Source organism: Pseudochaenichthys georgianus, chromosome 1 (assembly GCF_902827115.2).
Source record: "Pseudochaenichthys georgianus chromosome 1, fPseGeo1.2, whole genome shotgun sequence".
In the NCBI taxonomy this organism is placed as follows: Eukaryota; Metazoa; Chordata; class Actinopteri; order Perciformes; family Channichthyidae; genus Pseudochaenichthys; species Pseudochaenichthys georgianus.
Genome location: NC_047503.1, coordinates 37310578 through 37328313, shown reverse-complemented (window position 1 = coordinate 37328313; position 17736 = coordinate 37310578). Strand labels below are relative to the sequence as shown.

The window sequence follows — 17736 nt, the reverse complement described above, 5'->3', positions numbered from 1 at the left end:
GTTTCTGTTGCACTGGCTTCAAGAATTAGGCTACTGTCTTTGAAAAGTGGGTTAACTCGTCTCCAGTCTGCATGGACCCAGGCTTGCCCTGCTTTCTTGACGAGCCGCTGTGACAGTGGCTCAGGTCCGTGCTGTGCTAGGCCAGGTGGTGACGCATTTATTTAAGATCCTGGCAGGGGGTGGTGGTGAGTTTACCAGGAACCCACCAGGTGGTGGGCAAAACTGGCATCACCCTCTTTAATCCAGGCTCACTATTTGGCAGAAATAGAGAGACCTGTTTATTCTTTGCTGCACTGTAAAATAACCAAACTGAACTAATGTCCTAATACATAACTGTCTCTATGTAAATATTGTACAATGTGTATGTTATATTCATAAACATGGTGTGACTATTTAAGTCTGCAATCTAGCAACCTTTCAATCTCTGAAATGGCTGTCATATCAACTGACGGTTTAAAGCTTTACAAAATATATAAATGGAATACAATGTGTTGTGTTTAGCTCGTTGTATGAAACAGGCTCAATCAGAATCAGAAACAGATACAAAAAAAACATAATTTATAAAAAAATCTCTAATAAATAATTAGCCTTCTCAGTTTATTAAAAATATTTCTTCAAAAAAGATTTAACTTTGCAGTTATCAATTGAATCATTCAAACAAATAGTGAAAGTGTCTGACAAATGAACGAATTTAACATCAATATAGGTTTTAATCCTCCTATGTTGTATAATACAATATAACTTAGTTTACCAGTATTACTTTCAAGGTGTTTGGCCTTTACTTTAAGCGTTTTTCTGACATTTTGAAGAAACACTGTCTATGGTATTCTTACAGTTTGAAAACAATAGGCTAAACTTAATTGTTTTCATGTGAATTTATTATCAGAATAATAGAGAGCATTAGGACCCTGAGCCTCAGGGGGAAGCCCCCCTCTCTTTATTCACTGATCTGACAGCCTGAGCTCGCAGCCAGTCAGAGGCAGGATGAGAGCTAAAGAAGGAGGCGGCTTGCGGTGTTTTTTGCGGTGCCCCGAAGTTTAACAACATTTGCTGCGTTGTTTGAAAACCTACCTGCAGGTCCTCTGCAATGCCTGTCAAACACAGCAGATCTTTATTCGACACATTTTCAACCGGATAACCCCGATCTGGCGTTTGGATTACTACTTTAGTTATTGTAAATCAATTCATTGTTTCTTTTTTTGGGAGCTCTTTTTTTATAGCGTTTGGACTTGTCCCCAGTAACGGGTGCAGTCACACAGTGTCCCCACAACAGCTGACTGGAGTCGCAGACAGGAGACGCACGCGTGTATCCTCCTTCTGGTTGGGATTTCTTTTAAAACAGGAAGACTGAAAGCTGGTCAACATGTCGCTAAGCAGAAGTATTGAATTTGAACACTTTGAGGAACGAGAGAAGCCTCACCGGACACCGAGGACTAACTCCCAGTCCGGCTCCAGAGGGAACGGGGTGGTCCCCAGCCCAGCGAACAGTGCGCACTGTAGCTTCTACCGGACCCGCACCCTCCAGTCCCTCACCTCCGAGAAAAAAGCCAGAAAAGTGCGGTTTTATCGCAATGGGGACAGATATTTTAAGGGTTTTGTGTATGCCATATCTAGCGACAGGTTCCGGTCCATGGATGCTCTGCTCATGGAGCTCACAAGGTCTCTGTCGGACAATGTCAACCTTCCTCAAGGAGTCCGGACCTTATACGCTTTGGATGGAGGCAAGAGGATCACCAGTCTAGATGAGTTAGTAGAGGGTAAGGGTGATAATGGACCTTATGTGAATACCAATCATGAAAAGGGCCAATACTTTATATTGATGATAGATAGAGTGCATTGATTCAGTCATTACATTGATTTTTATAAAAGCTCAGTTTGCCTTGAGCACTGGCTAAACGGTCCATGCACACTGATCAATGTAGCTCCAGGGAAATTATGCCAACATTTTCACAAGTCACTTTTAGAACATATTCACATGGGCTGACCCCCGAATGGCTCTTGATGCTGTTTACTTTGTGAATGGGATGTCTATGTTCAGCCATTTGCAGGAAAGTTGTGCCAGACAAAGTGTAGTTGTGTGCTCCTCTAGTTCTACTGTAGCTACATCTATCAAAGTACCTCTGAAGGACATTACAGTATAATGGATGCAGTGCAGAGCTTCTCTTGCATCATTGACATAACTGTTCTGTCATATTTGACCCAGTGTCGTGCATGCAGACAAGCCGACCCCTCCTCAGTGCAGCTTTAGTTCTGCACAGGCTGCTAATGCCTTCAGGGTCCATTGATCTCAGCTGGACTCTTTCACTCTCTCCCCTTTTTAGTTTGTAGTGAGCTGAGTTTGTGCTGGTTTGTAAATGTCTTGTGTAGCTCTAAGTGCGATCCTGCCTGCAGGGAACGAATGTGTGATGGATGTGGTGCAGGGTCCATTGGATGCTCTCTTAAATTGATCTCACCCTTGGGGCTTGAAAGATGGAAGTTTCCCTCCCCCATCCAGTTTGTTTGTTGAACTGTAGGGGCGATATAATGGCTTTTAATTCCGGAAATGTGAGAACAATTTTGGAAAATCGGTTAAGTCAAGTTTATAAAGTTAAATGATCGAGTCATTAGTAGAAGTGTTCAGTTCAGTCATTTTGGTGAGGAACTGCAGGACTGACATTACTCCCTAAACACATTAAGTTTAGTGCATTAGCAGACAAGTTATCTATACTATTTTAAGTTTATGACATTATGTCAAAGGCAGATTCACACTGCTGACACCAATAGAGCACAGTCTTCTCCTTCCCTTCCGTGCAGTGTGATTCACGCTGCAGGGACAGGCTGTGGCCTCTCAGTAATAAGATAATCTTCATGTTCAGCCCTGGTGTGTGTATGTGTGTGTGTCTGCACTGTGACCTGCTGCAATCCTCTTTTAACAGGAGAAGTCATGGCTCTGCCACACACACTCAGGATCCACAGATGTCTTACTCCAGTCATTATTATTGTATACTCGTCTATTTTCACACACATCCTTATAAAACTTGAACTTGATGTCCTATACCCCCTCTCCTGAATGACTGGGGAAGATTTAGGCCAGAGCCTGATCTAAATTATGTAGCTTCACTAGTTTGGCAATTTGAGCAAAAGTAGTGTTGGTGCATTGGCAGTCTGCCACTGCACCTCTGCACTTACTGTGCAGAACACTCTTGTGAAACGAGGATCCTGGGCATACATGCATTACTAGTTGTGTTTCATTTATTCTGGATGTAAAGTTTTTGTAGACTTTTTTATTTTGACACATGGTGTTCACATCATCACCCAAGTTTTGGAAAGGAAACAAACTCAAACAGATAATCCAACATAATGATAAAAAAAACTTCTCTATCCAAGAATTGAATATCAGCCGGTCCAACATCCAAGGTGATTGAAAAACCAATTTAACCGCACACAATCGTCTCAGTTCTTCTGAAAACTTGAACACACGCAGGTCATAAGCATTGGCATTTTTTACCATCCCTACAATCCAATCCATATGGACACAGCATGATTGAACCTGGTCCTTCTGAAGAACCCTGATGGGGGTGTTTCCATGGTCCCGTTTCCATTTAATTCACATTCATATTGAGTTTTAGAATTCGATTTTTTAAATACTGTGAGCCCCTTTACTAAACTTTGTTCAATCTATTTGTATTGTGATAATGGCCAAAGTCAATTAAGACAACTAAAAAACACAGCAAATTAGCCATGTTGAATGAAAATTCTAGAATGTTGAATACAAATTCTAGAATGTTGAATACAAATTCTAGAATGTTGAATGACAATTCTAGTATGTTGAATACAAATTCTAGAATATAAAATGACAATTCTAGAATGTTGGATGAAAATTCTAGAATGTTGAATACAAATTCTAGAATATTGAATGACAATTCTAGAATATAAAATGACAATTCTAGAATGTTGAATACGAATTCTAGAATATAAAAGGACAATTCTAGAATGTTGAATGAAAATTCTAGAATGTTGAATACAAATTCTAGAATGTTGAATGAAAATTCTAGAATGTTGAATGAACATTCTGGAATATAAAATGACAATTCTAGAATGTTGAATACAAATTCTAGAATGTTGAATGACAATTCTAGAATGTTGAATACACATTCTAAAATATAAAATGACAATTCTAGAATGTTGAATACAAATTCTAGAATGTTGAATAAAAATTCTAGAATGTTGAATACGAAAATTCTAGAATGTTGAATGAAAATTCTAGAATGTTGAATGAAAATTCTAGATTCTGAAATGAAAATTCTAGAATGTTGAATACGAATTCTGGAATGTTGAATGGAAATTCTAGAATGTTGAATATGAATTCTGGAATATAAAATGACAATTCTAGAATGTTGAATGAAAATTCTAGAATGTTGAATATGAATTCTGGAATGTTGAATGAAAATTCTAGAATGTTGAATATGAATTCTGGAATATAAAATGACAATTCTAGAATGTTGAATGAAAATTCTAGAATGTTGAATACGAAAATTCTAGAATGTTGAATGAAAATTCTAGAATGTTGAATACGAATTCTGGAATGTTGAATGAAAATTCTAGAATGTTGAATATGAATTCTGGAATATAAAATGACAATTCTAGAATGTTGAATGAAAATTCTAGAATGTTGAATACGAAAATTCTAGAATGTTGAATGAAAATTCTAGAATGTTGAATACGAAAATTCTAGAATGTTGAATGAAAATTCTAGAATGTTGAATGAAAATTCTAGAATTTGAAATGACAATTCTAGAATGTTGAATACGAAAATTCTAGAATGTTGAATGAAAATTCTAGAATGTTGAATACGAAAATTCTAGAATGTTGAATGAAAATTCTAGAATGTTGAATGAAAATTCTAGAATGTTGAATGAAAATTCTAGAATGTTGAATACGAAAATTCTAGAATGTTGAATGAAAATTCTAGAATGTTGAATACGAAAATTCTAGAATGTTGAATGAAAATTCTAGAATGTTGAATACGAAAATTCTAGAATGTTGAATGAACATTCTGGAATATAAAATGACAATTCTAGAATGTTGAATACAAATTCTAGAATGTTGAATGACAATTCTAGAATGTTGAATACACATTCTAAAATATAAAATGACAATTCTAGAATGTTGAATACAAATTCTAGAATGTTGAATGAAAATTCTAGAATGTTGAATACGAAAATTCTAGAATGTTGAATGAAAATTCTAGAATGTTGAATGAAAATTCTAGATTCTGAAATGAAAATTCTAGAATGTTGAATACGAATTCTGGAATGTTGAATGGAAATTCTAGAATGTTGAATATGAATTCTGGAATATAAAATGACAATTCTAGAATGTTGAATGAAAATTCTAGAATGTTGAATACGAATTCTGGAATGTTGAATGAAAATTCTAGAATGTTGAATATGAATTCTGGAATATAAAATGACAATTCTAGAATGTTGAATGAAAATTCTAGAATGTTGAATACGAAAATTCTAGAATGTTGAATGAAAATTCTAGAATGTTGAATACGAATTCTGGAATGTTGAATGAAAATTCTAGAATGTTGAATATGAATTCTGGAATATAAAATGACAATTCTAGAATGTTGAATGAAAATTCTAGAATGTTGAATACGAAAATTCTAGAATGTTGAATGAAAATTCTAGAATGTTGAATACTAAAATTCTAGAATGTTGAATGAAAATTCTAGAATGTTGAATACGAATTCTGGAATGTTGAATGAAAATTCTAGAATGTTGAATACGAATTCTGGAATGTTGAATACGAAAATTCTAGAATGTTGAATGAAAATTCTAGAATGTTGAATACGAATTCTGGAATGTTGAATACGAAAATTCTAGAATGTTGAATGAAAATTCTAGAATCTGAAATGACAATTCTAGAATGTTGAATGAAAATTCTAGAATCTGAAATGACAATCCTAGAATGTTGAATGAAAATTCTAGAATTTGAAATGACAATTCTAGAATGTTGAATGAAAATTCTAGAATGTTGAATACGAATTCTAGAATGTTGAATGAAAATTCTAGAATGTTGAATACGAATTCTAGAATGTTGAATACGAAAATTCTAGAATGTTGAATGAAAATTCTAGAATGTTGAATGAAAATTCTAGAATGTTGAATACGAGTTCTAGAATGTTGAATGAAAATTCTAGAATGTTGAATGAAAATTCTAGAATGTTGAATACGAATTCTAGAATGTTGAATGAAAATTCTAGAATGTTGAATGAAAATTCTAGAATGTTGAATACGAAAATTCTAGAATGTTGAATGAAAATTCTAGAATGTTGAATACGAAAATTCTAGAATGTTGAATGAAAATTCTAGAATGTTGAATACGAATTCTGGAATGTTGAATGGAAATTCTAGAATGTTGAATACGAATTCTAGAATGTTGAATAAAAATTCTAGAATGTTGAATACGAAAATTCTAGAATGTTGAATGAAAATTCTAGAATATTGAATACGAAAATTCTAGAATGTTGAATGAAAATTCTAGAATGTTGAATGAAAATTCTAGAATGTTGAATACGAAAATTCTAGAATGTTGAATATGAAAATTCTAGAATGTTGAATACGAAAATTCTAGAATGTTGAATACGAAAATTCTAGAATGTTGAATGAAAATTCTAGAATGTTGAATACGAAAATTCTAGAATGTTGAATGAAAATTCTAGAAGTTGAATACGAATTCTGGAATGTTGAATGAAAATTCTAGAATGTTGAATACGAATTCTAGAATGTTGAATGGAAATTCTAGAATGTTGAATGAAAATTCTAGAATGTTGAATACGAAAATTCTAGAATGTTGAATGAAAATTCTAGAATGTTGAATACGAATTCTAGAATGTTGAACGAAAATTCTAGAATGTTGAATACGAATTCTGGAATGTTGAATGAAAATTCTAGAGTGTTGAATACGAATTCTAGAATGTTGAATGGAAATTCTAGAATGTTGAAAGAAAATTCTAGAATGTTGAATACGAAAATTCTAGAATGTTGAATGAAAATTCTAGAATGTTGAATACGAATTCTAGAATGTTGAACGAAAATTCTAGAATGTTGAATACGAATTCTAGAATGTTGAATGAAAATTCTAGAATGTTGAATACGAATTCTGGAATGTTGAATGAAAATTCTAGAATGTTGAATACGAATTCTGGAATGTTGAATGAAAATTCTAGAATGTTGAATGAAAATTCTAGAATGTTGAATGAAAATTCTAGAATGTTGAATACGAAAATTCTAGAATGTTGAATGAAAATTCTAGAATGTTGAATACGAATTCTGGAATGTTGAATGAAAATTCTAGAATGTTGAATACGAATTCTAGAATGTTGAATGAAAATTCTAGAATGTTGAATACGAATTCTGGAATGTTGAATGAAAATTCTAGAATGTTGAATACGAATTCTGGAATGTTGAATGAAAATTCTGGAATGTTGAATACGAAAATTCTAGAATGTTGAATGAAAATTCTAGAATGTTGAATACGAATTCTAGAATGTTGAACGAAAATTCTAGAATGTTGAATGAAAATTCTAGAATGTTGAATACGAATTCTAGAATGTTGAATACGAATTCTAGAATGTTGAATGAAAATTCTAGAATGTTGAATACTAAAATTCTAGAATGTTGAATGAAAATTCTAGAATGTTGAATACGAATTCTGGAATGTTGAATGAAAATTCTAGAATGTTGAATACGAATTCTGGAATGTTGAATACGAAAATTCTAGAATGTTGAATGAAAATTCTAGAATGTTGAATACGAATTCTGGAATGTTGAATGAAAATTCTAGAATGTTGAATATGAATTCTAGAATGTTGAATACGAAAATTCTAGAATGTTGAATGAAAATTCTAGAATGTTGAATACGAAAATTCTAGAATGTTGAATACGAAAATTCTAGAATGTTGAATGAAAATTCTAGAATGTTGAATACGAATTCTGGAATGTTGAATGAAAATTCTGGAATGTTGAATACGAAAATTCTAGAATGTTGAATGAAAATTCTAGAATGTTGAATACGAATTCTAGAATGTTGAACGAAAATTCTAGAATGTTGAATGAAAATTCTAGAATGTTGAATACGAATTCTAGACTGTTGAATACGAATTCTAGAATGTTGAACGAAAATTCTAGAATGTTGAATGAAAATTCTAGAATGTTGAATATGAATTCTGGAATGTTGAATACTAAAATTCTAGAATGTTGAATGAAAATTCTAGAATGTTGAATACGAATTCTGGAATGTTGAATGAAAATTCTAGAATGTTGAATACGAATTCTGGAATGTTGAATACGAAAATTCTAGAATGTTGAATGAAAATTCTAGAATGTTGAATACGAATTCTGGAATGTTGAATGAAAATTCTAGAATGTTGAATATGAATTCTAGAATGTTGAATACGAAAATTCTAGAATGTTGAATGAAAATTCTAGAATGTTGAATACGAAAATTCTAGAATGTTGAATACGAAAATTCTAGAATGTTGAATGAAAATTCTAGAATGTTGAATACGAAAATTCTAGAATGTTGAATGAAAATTCTAGAATGTTGAATACGAATTCTGGAATGTTGAATGAAAATTCTAGAATGTTGAATACGAATTCTGGAATGTTGAATGAAAATTCTAGAATGTTGAATACGAATTCTAGAATGTTGAATACGAAAATTCTAGAATGTTGAATGAAAATTCTAGAATGTTGAATACGAATTCTAGAATGTTGAACGAAAATTCTAGAATGTTGAATGAAAATTCTAGAATATTGAATACGAATTCTAGAATGTTGAATACGAATTCTAGAATGTTGAATACGAAAATTCTAGAATGTTGAATACGAAAATTCTAGAATGTTGAATGAAAATTCTAGAATGTTGAATGAAAATTCTAGAATGTTGAATATGAAAATTCTAGAATGTTGAATACGAAAATTCTAGAATGTTGAATACGAAAATTCTAGAATGTTGAATACGAAAATTCTAGAATGTTGAATGAAAATTCTAGAATGTTGAATGAAAATTCTAGAATGTTGAATACGAAAATTCTAGAATGTTGAATGAAAATTCTAGAATGTTGAATGAAAATTCTAGAATGTTGAATGAAAATTCTAGAATCTGAAATGACAATTCTAGAATGTTGAATGAAAATTCTAGAATCTGAAATGACAATCCTAGAATGTTGAATGAAAATTCTAGAATTTGAAATGACAATTCTAGAATTTGAAATGACAATTCTAGAATATTGAATGAAAATTCTAGAATGTTGAATACGAATTCTAGAATGTTGAATGAAAATTCTAGAATGTTGAATGAAAATTCTAGAATGTTGAATACGAATTCTAGAATGTTGAATACGAAAATTCTAGAATGTTGAATGAAAATTCTAGAATGTTGAATGAAAATTCTAGAATGTTGAATACGAAAATTCTAGAATGTTGAATGAAAATTCTAGAATGTTGAATACGAATTCTGGAATGTTGAATGGAAATTCTAGAATGTTGAATACGAATTCTAGAATGTTGAATAAAAATTCTAGAATGTTGAATACGAAAATTCTAGAATGTTGAATGAAAATTCTAGAATGTTGAATACGAAAATTCTAGAATGTTGAATGAAAATTCTAGAATGTTGAATGAAAATTCTAGAATGTTGAATACGAAAATTCTAGAATGTTGAATATGAAAATTCTAGAATGTTGAATACGAAAATTCTAGAATGTTGAATACGAAAATTCTAGAATGTTGAATGAAAATTCTAGAATGTTGAATACGAAAATTCTAGAATGTTGAATGAAAATTCTAGAATGTTGAATACGAATTCTGGAATGTTGAATGAAAATTCTAGAATGTTGAATACGAATTCTAGAATGTTGAATGGAAATTCTAGAATGTTGAAAGAAAATTCTAGAATGTTGAATACGAAAATTCTAGAATGTTGAATGAAAATTCTAGAATGTTGAATACGAATTCTAGAATGTTGAACGAAAATTCTAGAATGTTGAATACGAAAATTCTAGAATGTTGAATACGAAAATTCTAGAATGTTGAATACGAATTCTGGAATGTTGAATGAAAATTCTAGAATGTTGAATACGAATTCTGGAATGTTGAATGAAAATTCTAGAATGTTGAATACGAAAATTCTACGAAAATTCTAGAATGTTGAATACGAAAATTCTAGAATGTTGAATACGAATTCTGGAATGTTGAATGAAAATTCTAGAATGTTGAATACGAATTCTGGAATGTTGAATGAAAATTCTAGAATGTTGAATGAAAATTCTAGAATGTTGAATGAAAATTCTAGAATGTTGAATACGAAAATTCTAGAATGTTGAATGAAAATTCTAGAATGTTGAATACGAATTCTGGAATGTTGAATGAAAATTCTAGAATGTTGAATACGAAAATTCTAGAATGTTGAATACGAAAATTCTAGAATGTTGAATACGAATTCTAGAATGTTGAATGAAAATTCTAGAATGTTGAATACGAATTCTGGAATGTTGAATGAAAATTCTAGAATGTTGAATATGAATTCTGGAATGTTGAATGAAAATTCTGGAATGTTGAATACGAAAATTCTAGAATGTTGAATGAAAATTCTAGAATGTTGAATACTAAAATTCTAGAATGTTGAATGAAAATTCTAGAATGTTGAATACAAATTCTGGAATGTTGAATGAAAATTCTAGAATGTTGAATACGAATTCTGGAATGTTGAATACGAAAATTCTAGAATGTTGAATGAAAATTCTAGAATGTTGAATACGAATTCTGGAATGTTGAATGAAAATTCTAGAATGTTGAATATGAATTCTAGAATGTTGAATACGAAAATTCTAGAATGTTGAATGAAAATTCTAGAATGTTGAATACGAAAATTCTAGAATGTTGAATACGAAAATTCTAGAATGTTGAATGAAAATTCTAGAATGTTGAATACGAATTCTAGAATGTTGAATGAAAATTCTAGAATGTTTAATACGAATTCTGGAATGTTGAATGGAAATTCTAGAATGTTGAATACGAAAATTCTAGAATGTTGAATGAAAACTCTAGAATGTTGAATACGAATTCTAGAATGTTGAACGAAAATTCTAGAATGTTGAATGAAAATTCTAGAATGTTGAATGAAAATTCTAGAATGTTGAATATGAAAATTCTAGAATGTTGAATGAAAATTCTAGAATGTTGAATACGAAAATTCTAGAATGTTGAATGAAAATTCTAGAATGTTGAATACGAATTCTGGAATGTTGAATGAAAATTCTAGAATGTTGAATACGAATTCTGGAATGTTGAATGAAAATTCTAGAATGTTGAATACGAATTCTAGAATGTTGAATACGAAAATTCTAGAATGTTGAATGAAAATTCTAGAATGTTGAATACGAATTCTAGAATGTTGAACGAAAATTCTAGAATGTTGAATGAAAATTCTAGAATATTGAATACGAATTCTAGAATGTTGAATACGAATTCTAGAATGTTGAATACGAAAATTCTAGAATGTTGAATGAAAATTCTAGAATGTTGAATACGAAAATTCTAGAATGTTGAATGAAAATTCTAGAATGTTGAATACGAATTCTGGAATGTTGAATGAAAATTCTAGAATGTTGAATACGAATTCTGGAATGTTGAATGGAAATTCTAGAATGTTGAATACGAAAATTCTAGAATGTTGAATGAAAATTCTAGAATGTTGAATACGAAAATTCTAGAATGTTGAATGAAAATTCTAGAATGTTGAATACGAATTCTAGAATGTTGAATATGAATTCTAGAATGTTGAATATGAATTCTGGAATGTTGAATGAAAATTCTAGAATGTTGAATACGAATTCTGGAATGTTGAATGAAAATTCTAGAATGTTGAATACAAATTCTAGAATATTGAATGACAATTCTAGAATGTTGAATACAAATGCTAGAATGTTGAATACGAATTCTAGAATGTTGAATGAAAATTCTAGAATGTTGAATGCGAATTCTAGAATGTTGAATGAAAATTCTAGAATGTTGAATGACAATTCTAGAATGTTGAATATGAATTCTAGAATTTGAATGAAAATTCTAGAATGTTGAATACACATTCTGGAATATAAGATGACAATTCTAGAATGTTGAATACAAATTCTAGAATTTTAAATGACATTTATAGAATGATATAAAATGACAATTCTGGAATGTTGAATGAAAATTCTAGAATGTTGAATATGAATTCTGGAATATAAAATGACAATTCTAGAATGTTGAATGAAAATTCTAGAATGTTGAATATGAATTCTGGAATATAAAATGACAATCCTAGAATGTTGAATACAAATTCTAGAATATTGAATGACAATTCTAGAATGTTGAATACAAATGCTAGAATGTTGAATGACAATTCTAGAATGTTGAATACAAATTCTAGAATTTTAAATGACATTTATAGAATGTTGAATACAAACTCGCTCGGATCTGTCATTAGCCCGCATGGTTTTTCATACCACTGCTACGCTGACGACACCCAATTAATTCTGTCCTTTCCCGGCTCAGAGACCCAGGTTGTCGCACGCATCTCTGCTTGTCTAGCTGACATCTCTCAGTGGATGTCCGCTTATCACCTCAAGCTCAACCTTGACAAGACTGAACTGCTTTTCCTTCCGGGAAAAGATTGTCCCACTCTGACCTGACTATCAACATCGGCACCTCTGTTGTACTATTTACATGGCTTGATACCTTGAGGGGCAAGTGGGAACGTGTTTTTATGACTTAGGTAAAATCAGATGTGAGATGCACTGCAGGGTGGCAGAGCATCAGTGTCTTGTCCTTGTTTACTCGCCCATTTAATGGAAAGAGAAAGGTAACATTACTGCACAGCTCAGCAGTCTGCCTCCATAGATTGAGGCCTGCTGGGGCTCTTTTGTGTAAAAACCCAATAAGCACCATTTGCATCTGTGTCCCCTCTGGCTGGATGGGATTATTAAACCCACAGTTTACCACAGTCAGCTCTTAGGGAGCCGTGCCAAGAGCAACCGGGAGAAGTCAAGCAGTGCTGGCCAGGTGGGAGTGTTCTGCTGATAGCACAGCAAGGTCGAGTTGTTTACCTTTGTCACGTGTTGGAGGTTTGCTAGCAACGTTAGTAAGTGCCGGCAGCCCTTTTCAGCTCATTGTGGCTGTTTGTCCTTCCCAGAATATTTAAAACTGATCTGCTTTCCAAATAGTGCCACATTGGTCAATATGCAGTTCTTTAAACCTGTATGTATTGAAGAATAGCACCGCTAAGCTCTGCAACCCCAGAGGTTTGATAGAAGCTAAAAAAGTACAGAAATCTTAAGAGATACTTTTATACCTACAATAAAAGGAAATTATGTGTTTATTGTCTGGATAAATCACCGTTTTCTTAAGATATTGAAGTCTTGTGAATGAACAAGACTTGTTTTGTATTTACCTGGAGACCTTCAATTTTAAACAATTTAGGTTTTAATTATCTGTGGTTAATAAATTCAAAGTTTCAGGAACCGCTCAGTCTTGAATATTTTTAAATGCCTAATTTGTTGCAGCTTTTGAGGTATGGCTCGAGGCTAACACTGCTGAGCTGCATCACTAATGTATGCTTGATTGAAAGGGATTTCTTGGATAAAAGAACTAACTAGACATTGACATATTTGACATTATTTGAATAAGCTAAGCAACAGATTGGGACCATCCCCCAAACCCCTCAGTAAGATGTGCCATTTAGTATGTTCAAGTAAAAGAAGTAGTCAGCAGCTCACCATACTTGTCCAATTCCTTTTACTAGAGTGGTGAATATTAAATCAGTAAAACAAAACAGAAGGCCATACATTCTGAGAATATCATTGGATCATAGGGTCACTATATTAAGACAAATATATGTCGTCTTAATATAACCCCTTTTTTATGATTCCCATTCACTGCCATTGCTCTGGTTTTGGTTTGTTGACAGATGTGAGACCACTGCATTAAAGCTGATGGACATGTTAGACAGCTCTGTTAAAGCTGAGCTCATCTGTGGTCCAGATGAGGACAGCAGCCAGTGGCGGCTGGTTGGGGCTCCCCTCACATCACTGGGGGATGTAGCACCTGAGTCCTCTGCACCTCGGGGAATAGCCTGTCACCAGTCACCATCTGAGGTCGTTCCAGCATCCTGTCATTGTCCCCCCAATGAATGACACCCCCAGTTATATTTTGTTTTAGTTTTCAGCCAAAACTCAATCCCTCCAGCTGTGGCCTTGCATTTTAATTAGCCTTTGGTTAATTGCGAGCTTAATAAGACCAGGTATCGTGGGACGCACTGTCTCAACTGGCCTTCTTTCACTGCAGCTCGCTTCTTTTGTCTTGACATTAGTTGGATAACTAAAATGGTATACTTCGGATTTGACACTGTTTGTAGAAACGGGTGTTTAGTAAAAGATAATAAAACTTTCAAGAACAATTATTAACACTGTCCCACAAACCTTTTTAAGGTGTATACTAGTACATTTCAGAGGTTGGTCCACTTATAGGATTATACATTATTCAGCTTAATCCAGCGTGTGTTTCAGTGCTATGCAGTTTATAAAAATGACTCTGAAATGCAGAGTTAAGGCATGACAGACATTTTACCAAGCTATGGTTTTTCAGTTTCTCAATGTATGCCTGCTATTGTTCTCCTTGACATTTTTGATTAGAAATATTTATCCTCTAGCCCGGGGGCCAAATCCGGCCCGCGACTTCATTTTATGTGGCCCCATAAGAGCTTGCAAAGAATATAATATGTTTGTTATACAGTTACATGCTACTATACAGAAGCACGTTGCCCATAAACTATATGTCCCACAATGCATCTCAAAGTTGACTTTTTTTCTCAGAATTTGATTTTTTTTTCAAAATGTTACTTTTTTTTCAAAATGTGGCCTTTCTTTTTAAATCATTTTGTGACATTCTTACTGAAGAGACTTGCAATTATTGGCCCTAGACTTCTGCTGTCAGACGTAGTTATTATGAAGGTATTACCCTATCCGATAATAATCCAATGCAGAGGCAATAATGTGATATAATACATTATTTGATATATATGTTAAATATTTATATAGTCTTAAAGTTACAACCGGCCCTTTGAGTGCAACCATAATGCTGATGTGGCCCGTGAAGAAATTGAGTTTGACTCCCCTTTAAATATCTTCACTGATATAAACCGTGGATATTTGCTAGAACATGAGTATCTTGTACGCTTAGTGAAGTGTCTGTTAAGCAGAAGTTTATTCTCAGAGACATCCATGTTATGTGGTAAATACTTTTGTGATGAAGGTAGCATGAACAGAAATTATTTTGTCTTACTCAGAGTGGAACATCATTGAGTTTCTCATACAACACTTAGCATTCAAAACAATCACCAGACATTCCTCCATGTTTCGGCCCTGTACTCGTCACATTACTTTGTTCTTAAGGGGAAACATTTGCTTGTTAAAACGTGGAATGTAAGGTTGGCAGATAAAACAAAGTGCTTTGCATTGGATGAAGGCCAACGCAGCAGCTCGGCAGCTGAAGGGGAGAGAGGACAGTGGTACTGGCCCGGCCTCTCAATGCGCCTTTCTGTTTCTACTGAGGAATGTTAACTCTTTGTTGTCCCTCTGACTCCCATATGGCACGTGGACATTTATGTTGCATAATGCATATGCATACCCAACATGTCAGATTAATTCTGATCCAAAGTATGTGCAGTATGTGTGTGGGATCTTTCCAATATTTAATTTAAAACACATTTTTGGAATTTCTTGAACTTAGTAAATAGTGCTCGGCAGTATACCGATATAAGATGTTAGGATAAATGACTGGTTATTGTGTTTTGGATATCTCTTTATGGCCTAAATGTTGTATTTTTCTGGTTTTATAGGAAACAGTGTAGTAAAGTGATGTAGTTTTATAATTGTATATAATCTGTTTTGACTAATTCAGTGATCAAAATGACTCGATGATTTATTATATCTCATTGTGTAAATATTTTATGAAAGCACTTACAGTATAGTTAACATAAACCTATTGTTGCAATATCATTATCCAGATATTGGGTCAAAAATATTGTGGTATTTGAAGACAAGAGATCAACTCTACCACCTTCTTTCTTCCCTCAGGTGAGAGTTATGTGTGTGCCTCAAACGAGCCCTTCAGACGAGTGGACTACAACAAGAACGTTAACCCTAACTGGGCCGTGGGCAGCAAAACGGGCACATCGCGCTCCCTCTCCTGTCTCCTCCCGTCCAAGAGCGAGCTGCAGCGTGAGTCCAAGGACTTCATCAAACCCAAACTAGTCACAGTCATCCGCAGTGGAGTGAAACCCCGCAAAGCCGTGCGGGTGCTGCTCAACAAGAAGACGGCTCACTCCTTTGATCAGGTGCTCACTGACATCACAGACGCTATCAAGCTGGACTCTGGAGCTGTGAGGAGGCTGTACACTTTGGAGGGCAAGCAGGTGAGTCTCTTACAATGCATGCTTGGTTTAGTTTAAATTATTATTGCAGCTTTTGTAATCACCAAACTCATGGAAAAACAAGTTATTCTTTCTTGCCAATATCGATGAAGTCATTGACAGTTGGAAGGAGTTGTGTTTTCAGTGAGGTGAAATTGGATAGGGTGCATATGAAAACCAGATGGAGCAGCTGAGCTTTTTAGCCAAAGGTTTCATCTCCAAAAAGTGCTGTGATTTATAGGTTTCAGCTGTGTCAGCAGTCTAGGTAATTACCCCCCATTTAATCATCCATACATAATTACACGCCACGATTATTTCAACAAGGCACTAATGAATACACTTACGTTTTGCTATATCCATCAGTACAGTTTCCTCAATACCTTGCCATCCCATTAAGCCATCAGACTGTTTTTACTATAAGCCTATCCACCTGGGACTCATATATAGTATTATTTACATCTGTAATTCTCATTTAGGGTCTCTGGTGTCATGAGACGAGGTGAGTTTGAACACATGGTGCCCCTAATTCAAAAGATTGATGATATGATGCTGTCTCATCTGGATAGTCGGATAGATAAATGGGCAAAGCTGTTTAATGTAAGTAACCAAACAAAAGTACTGGGTCAAAATAAACTGGAAATGAAGGAGCTTGTGTGCGAACACTTGGTAACCTTAAGGAGGTATGAAGGCTTGTTTGAGACTTCAGGGGATGAACGTGTCCATGGGTCTGACAGAATCACATTTATAAAATGTATGTGATTTTATGCACATTGATATGATTTCCCCCAGTAGTTAAACACATATTTTAATAAATACCAAGCTTATTGAATTGTTGTTATTCCTCCATTATTCAGATAATAGAATAACAGCTGTATTCAAGACTTCAAATTAGATTAAAATGGTAAATAATGTCAGGGATTGATATGGTCAAAAACAAGGTGCTAAAACAAAAAATGTCCAATTATATGCTTTGTCCACAGCTGCACACAGTTATGTTTCTTGTGAGAATCTGATTTTGATTCTCCAGTGATTATTTCAGTCCCATATCTGTCACATAAAGCATTTATCTTTCAATTTACATCTGTTGTAAATACCAACTTGATCAGCTGTGCAGACCAGCTGTTCTTCCCAGCCATTTCACACCCTGTAATGCTATGAAGAAAGTTTCATTGGACTTTACGGGGTACATTCAAGTAAATGTTACTATGGTACCTAGGATACATTTTTATTGTAATCTGT

The 17736-nt window shown here is 33.4% G+C and overlaps 1 protein-coding gene across 5 annotated transcripts in view; it reads left to right on the top strand.

Annotated features, from left to right (window-relative positions):
• The first annotated feature begins 998 nt into the window (after positions 1-998).
• Positions 999-17736, top strand: part of dclk2a (doublecortin-like kinase 2a) — a 50582-nt gene continuing 33844 nt past the window's right edge. For all 5 annotated transcript variants that reach the window (XM_034086116.1, XM_034086102.1, XM_034086094.1 and 2 more), the window contains exons 1-2: positions 999-1757; positions 16163-16500. In XM_034086116.1, the coding sequence (XP_033942007.1) occupies positions 1364-1757; positions 16163-16500 (732 nt within the window). In that variant the 5' untranslated portion in view covers positions 999-1363. The remainder of the gene's footprint in view (positions 1758-16162; positions 16501-17736) is intronic.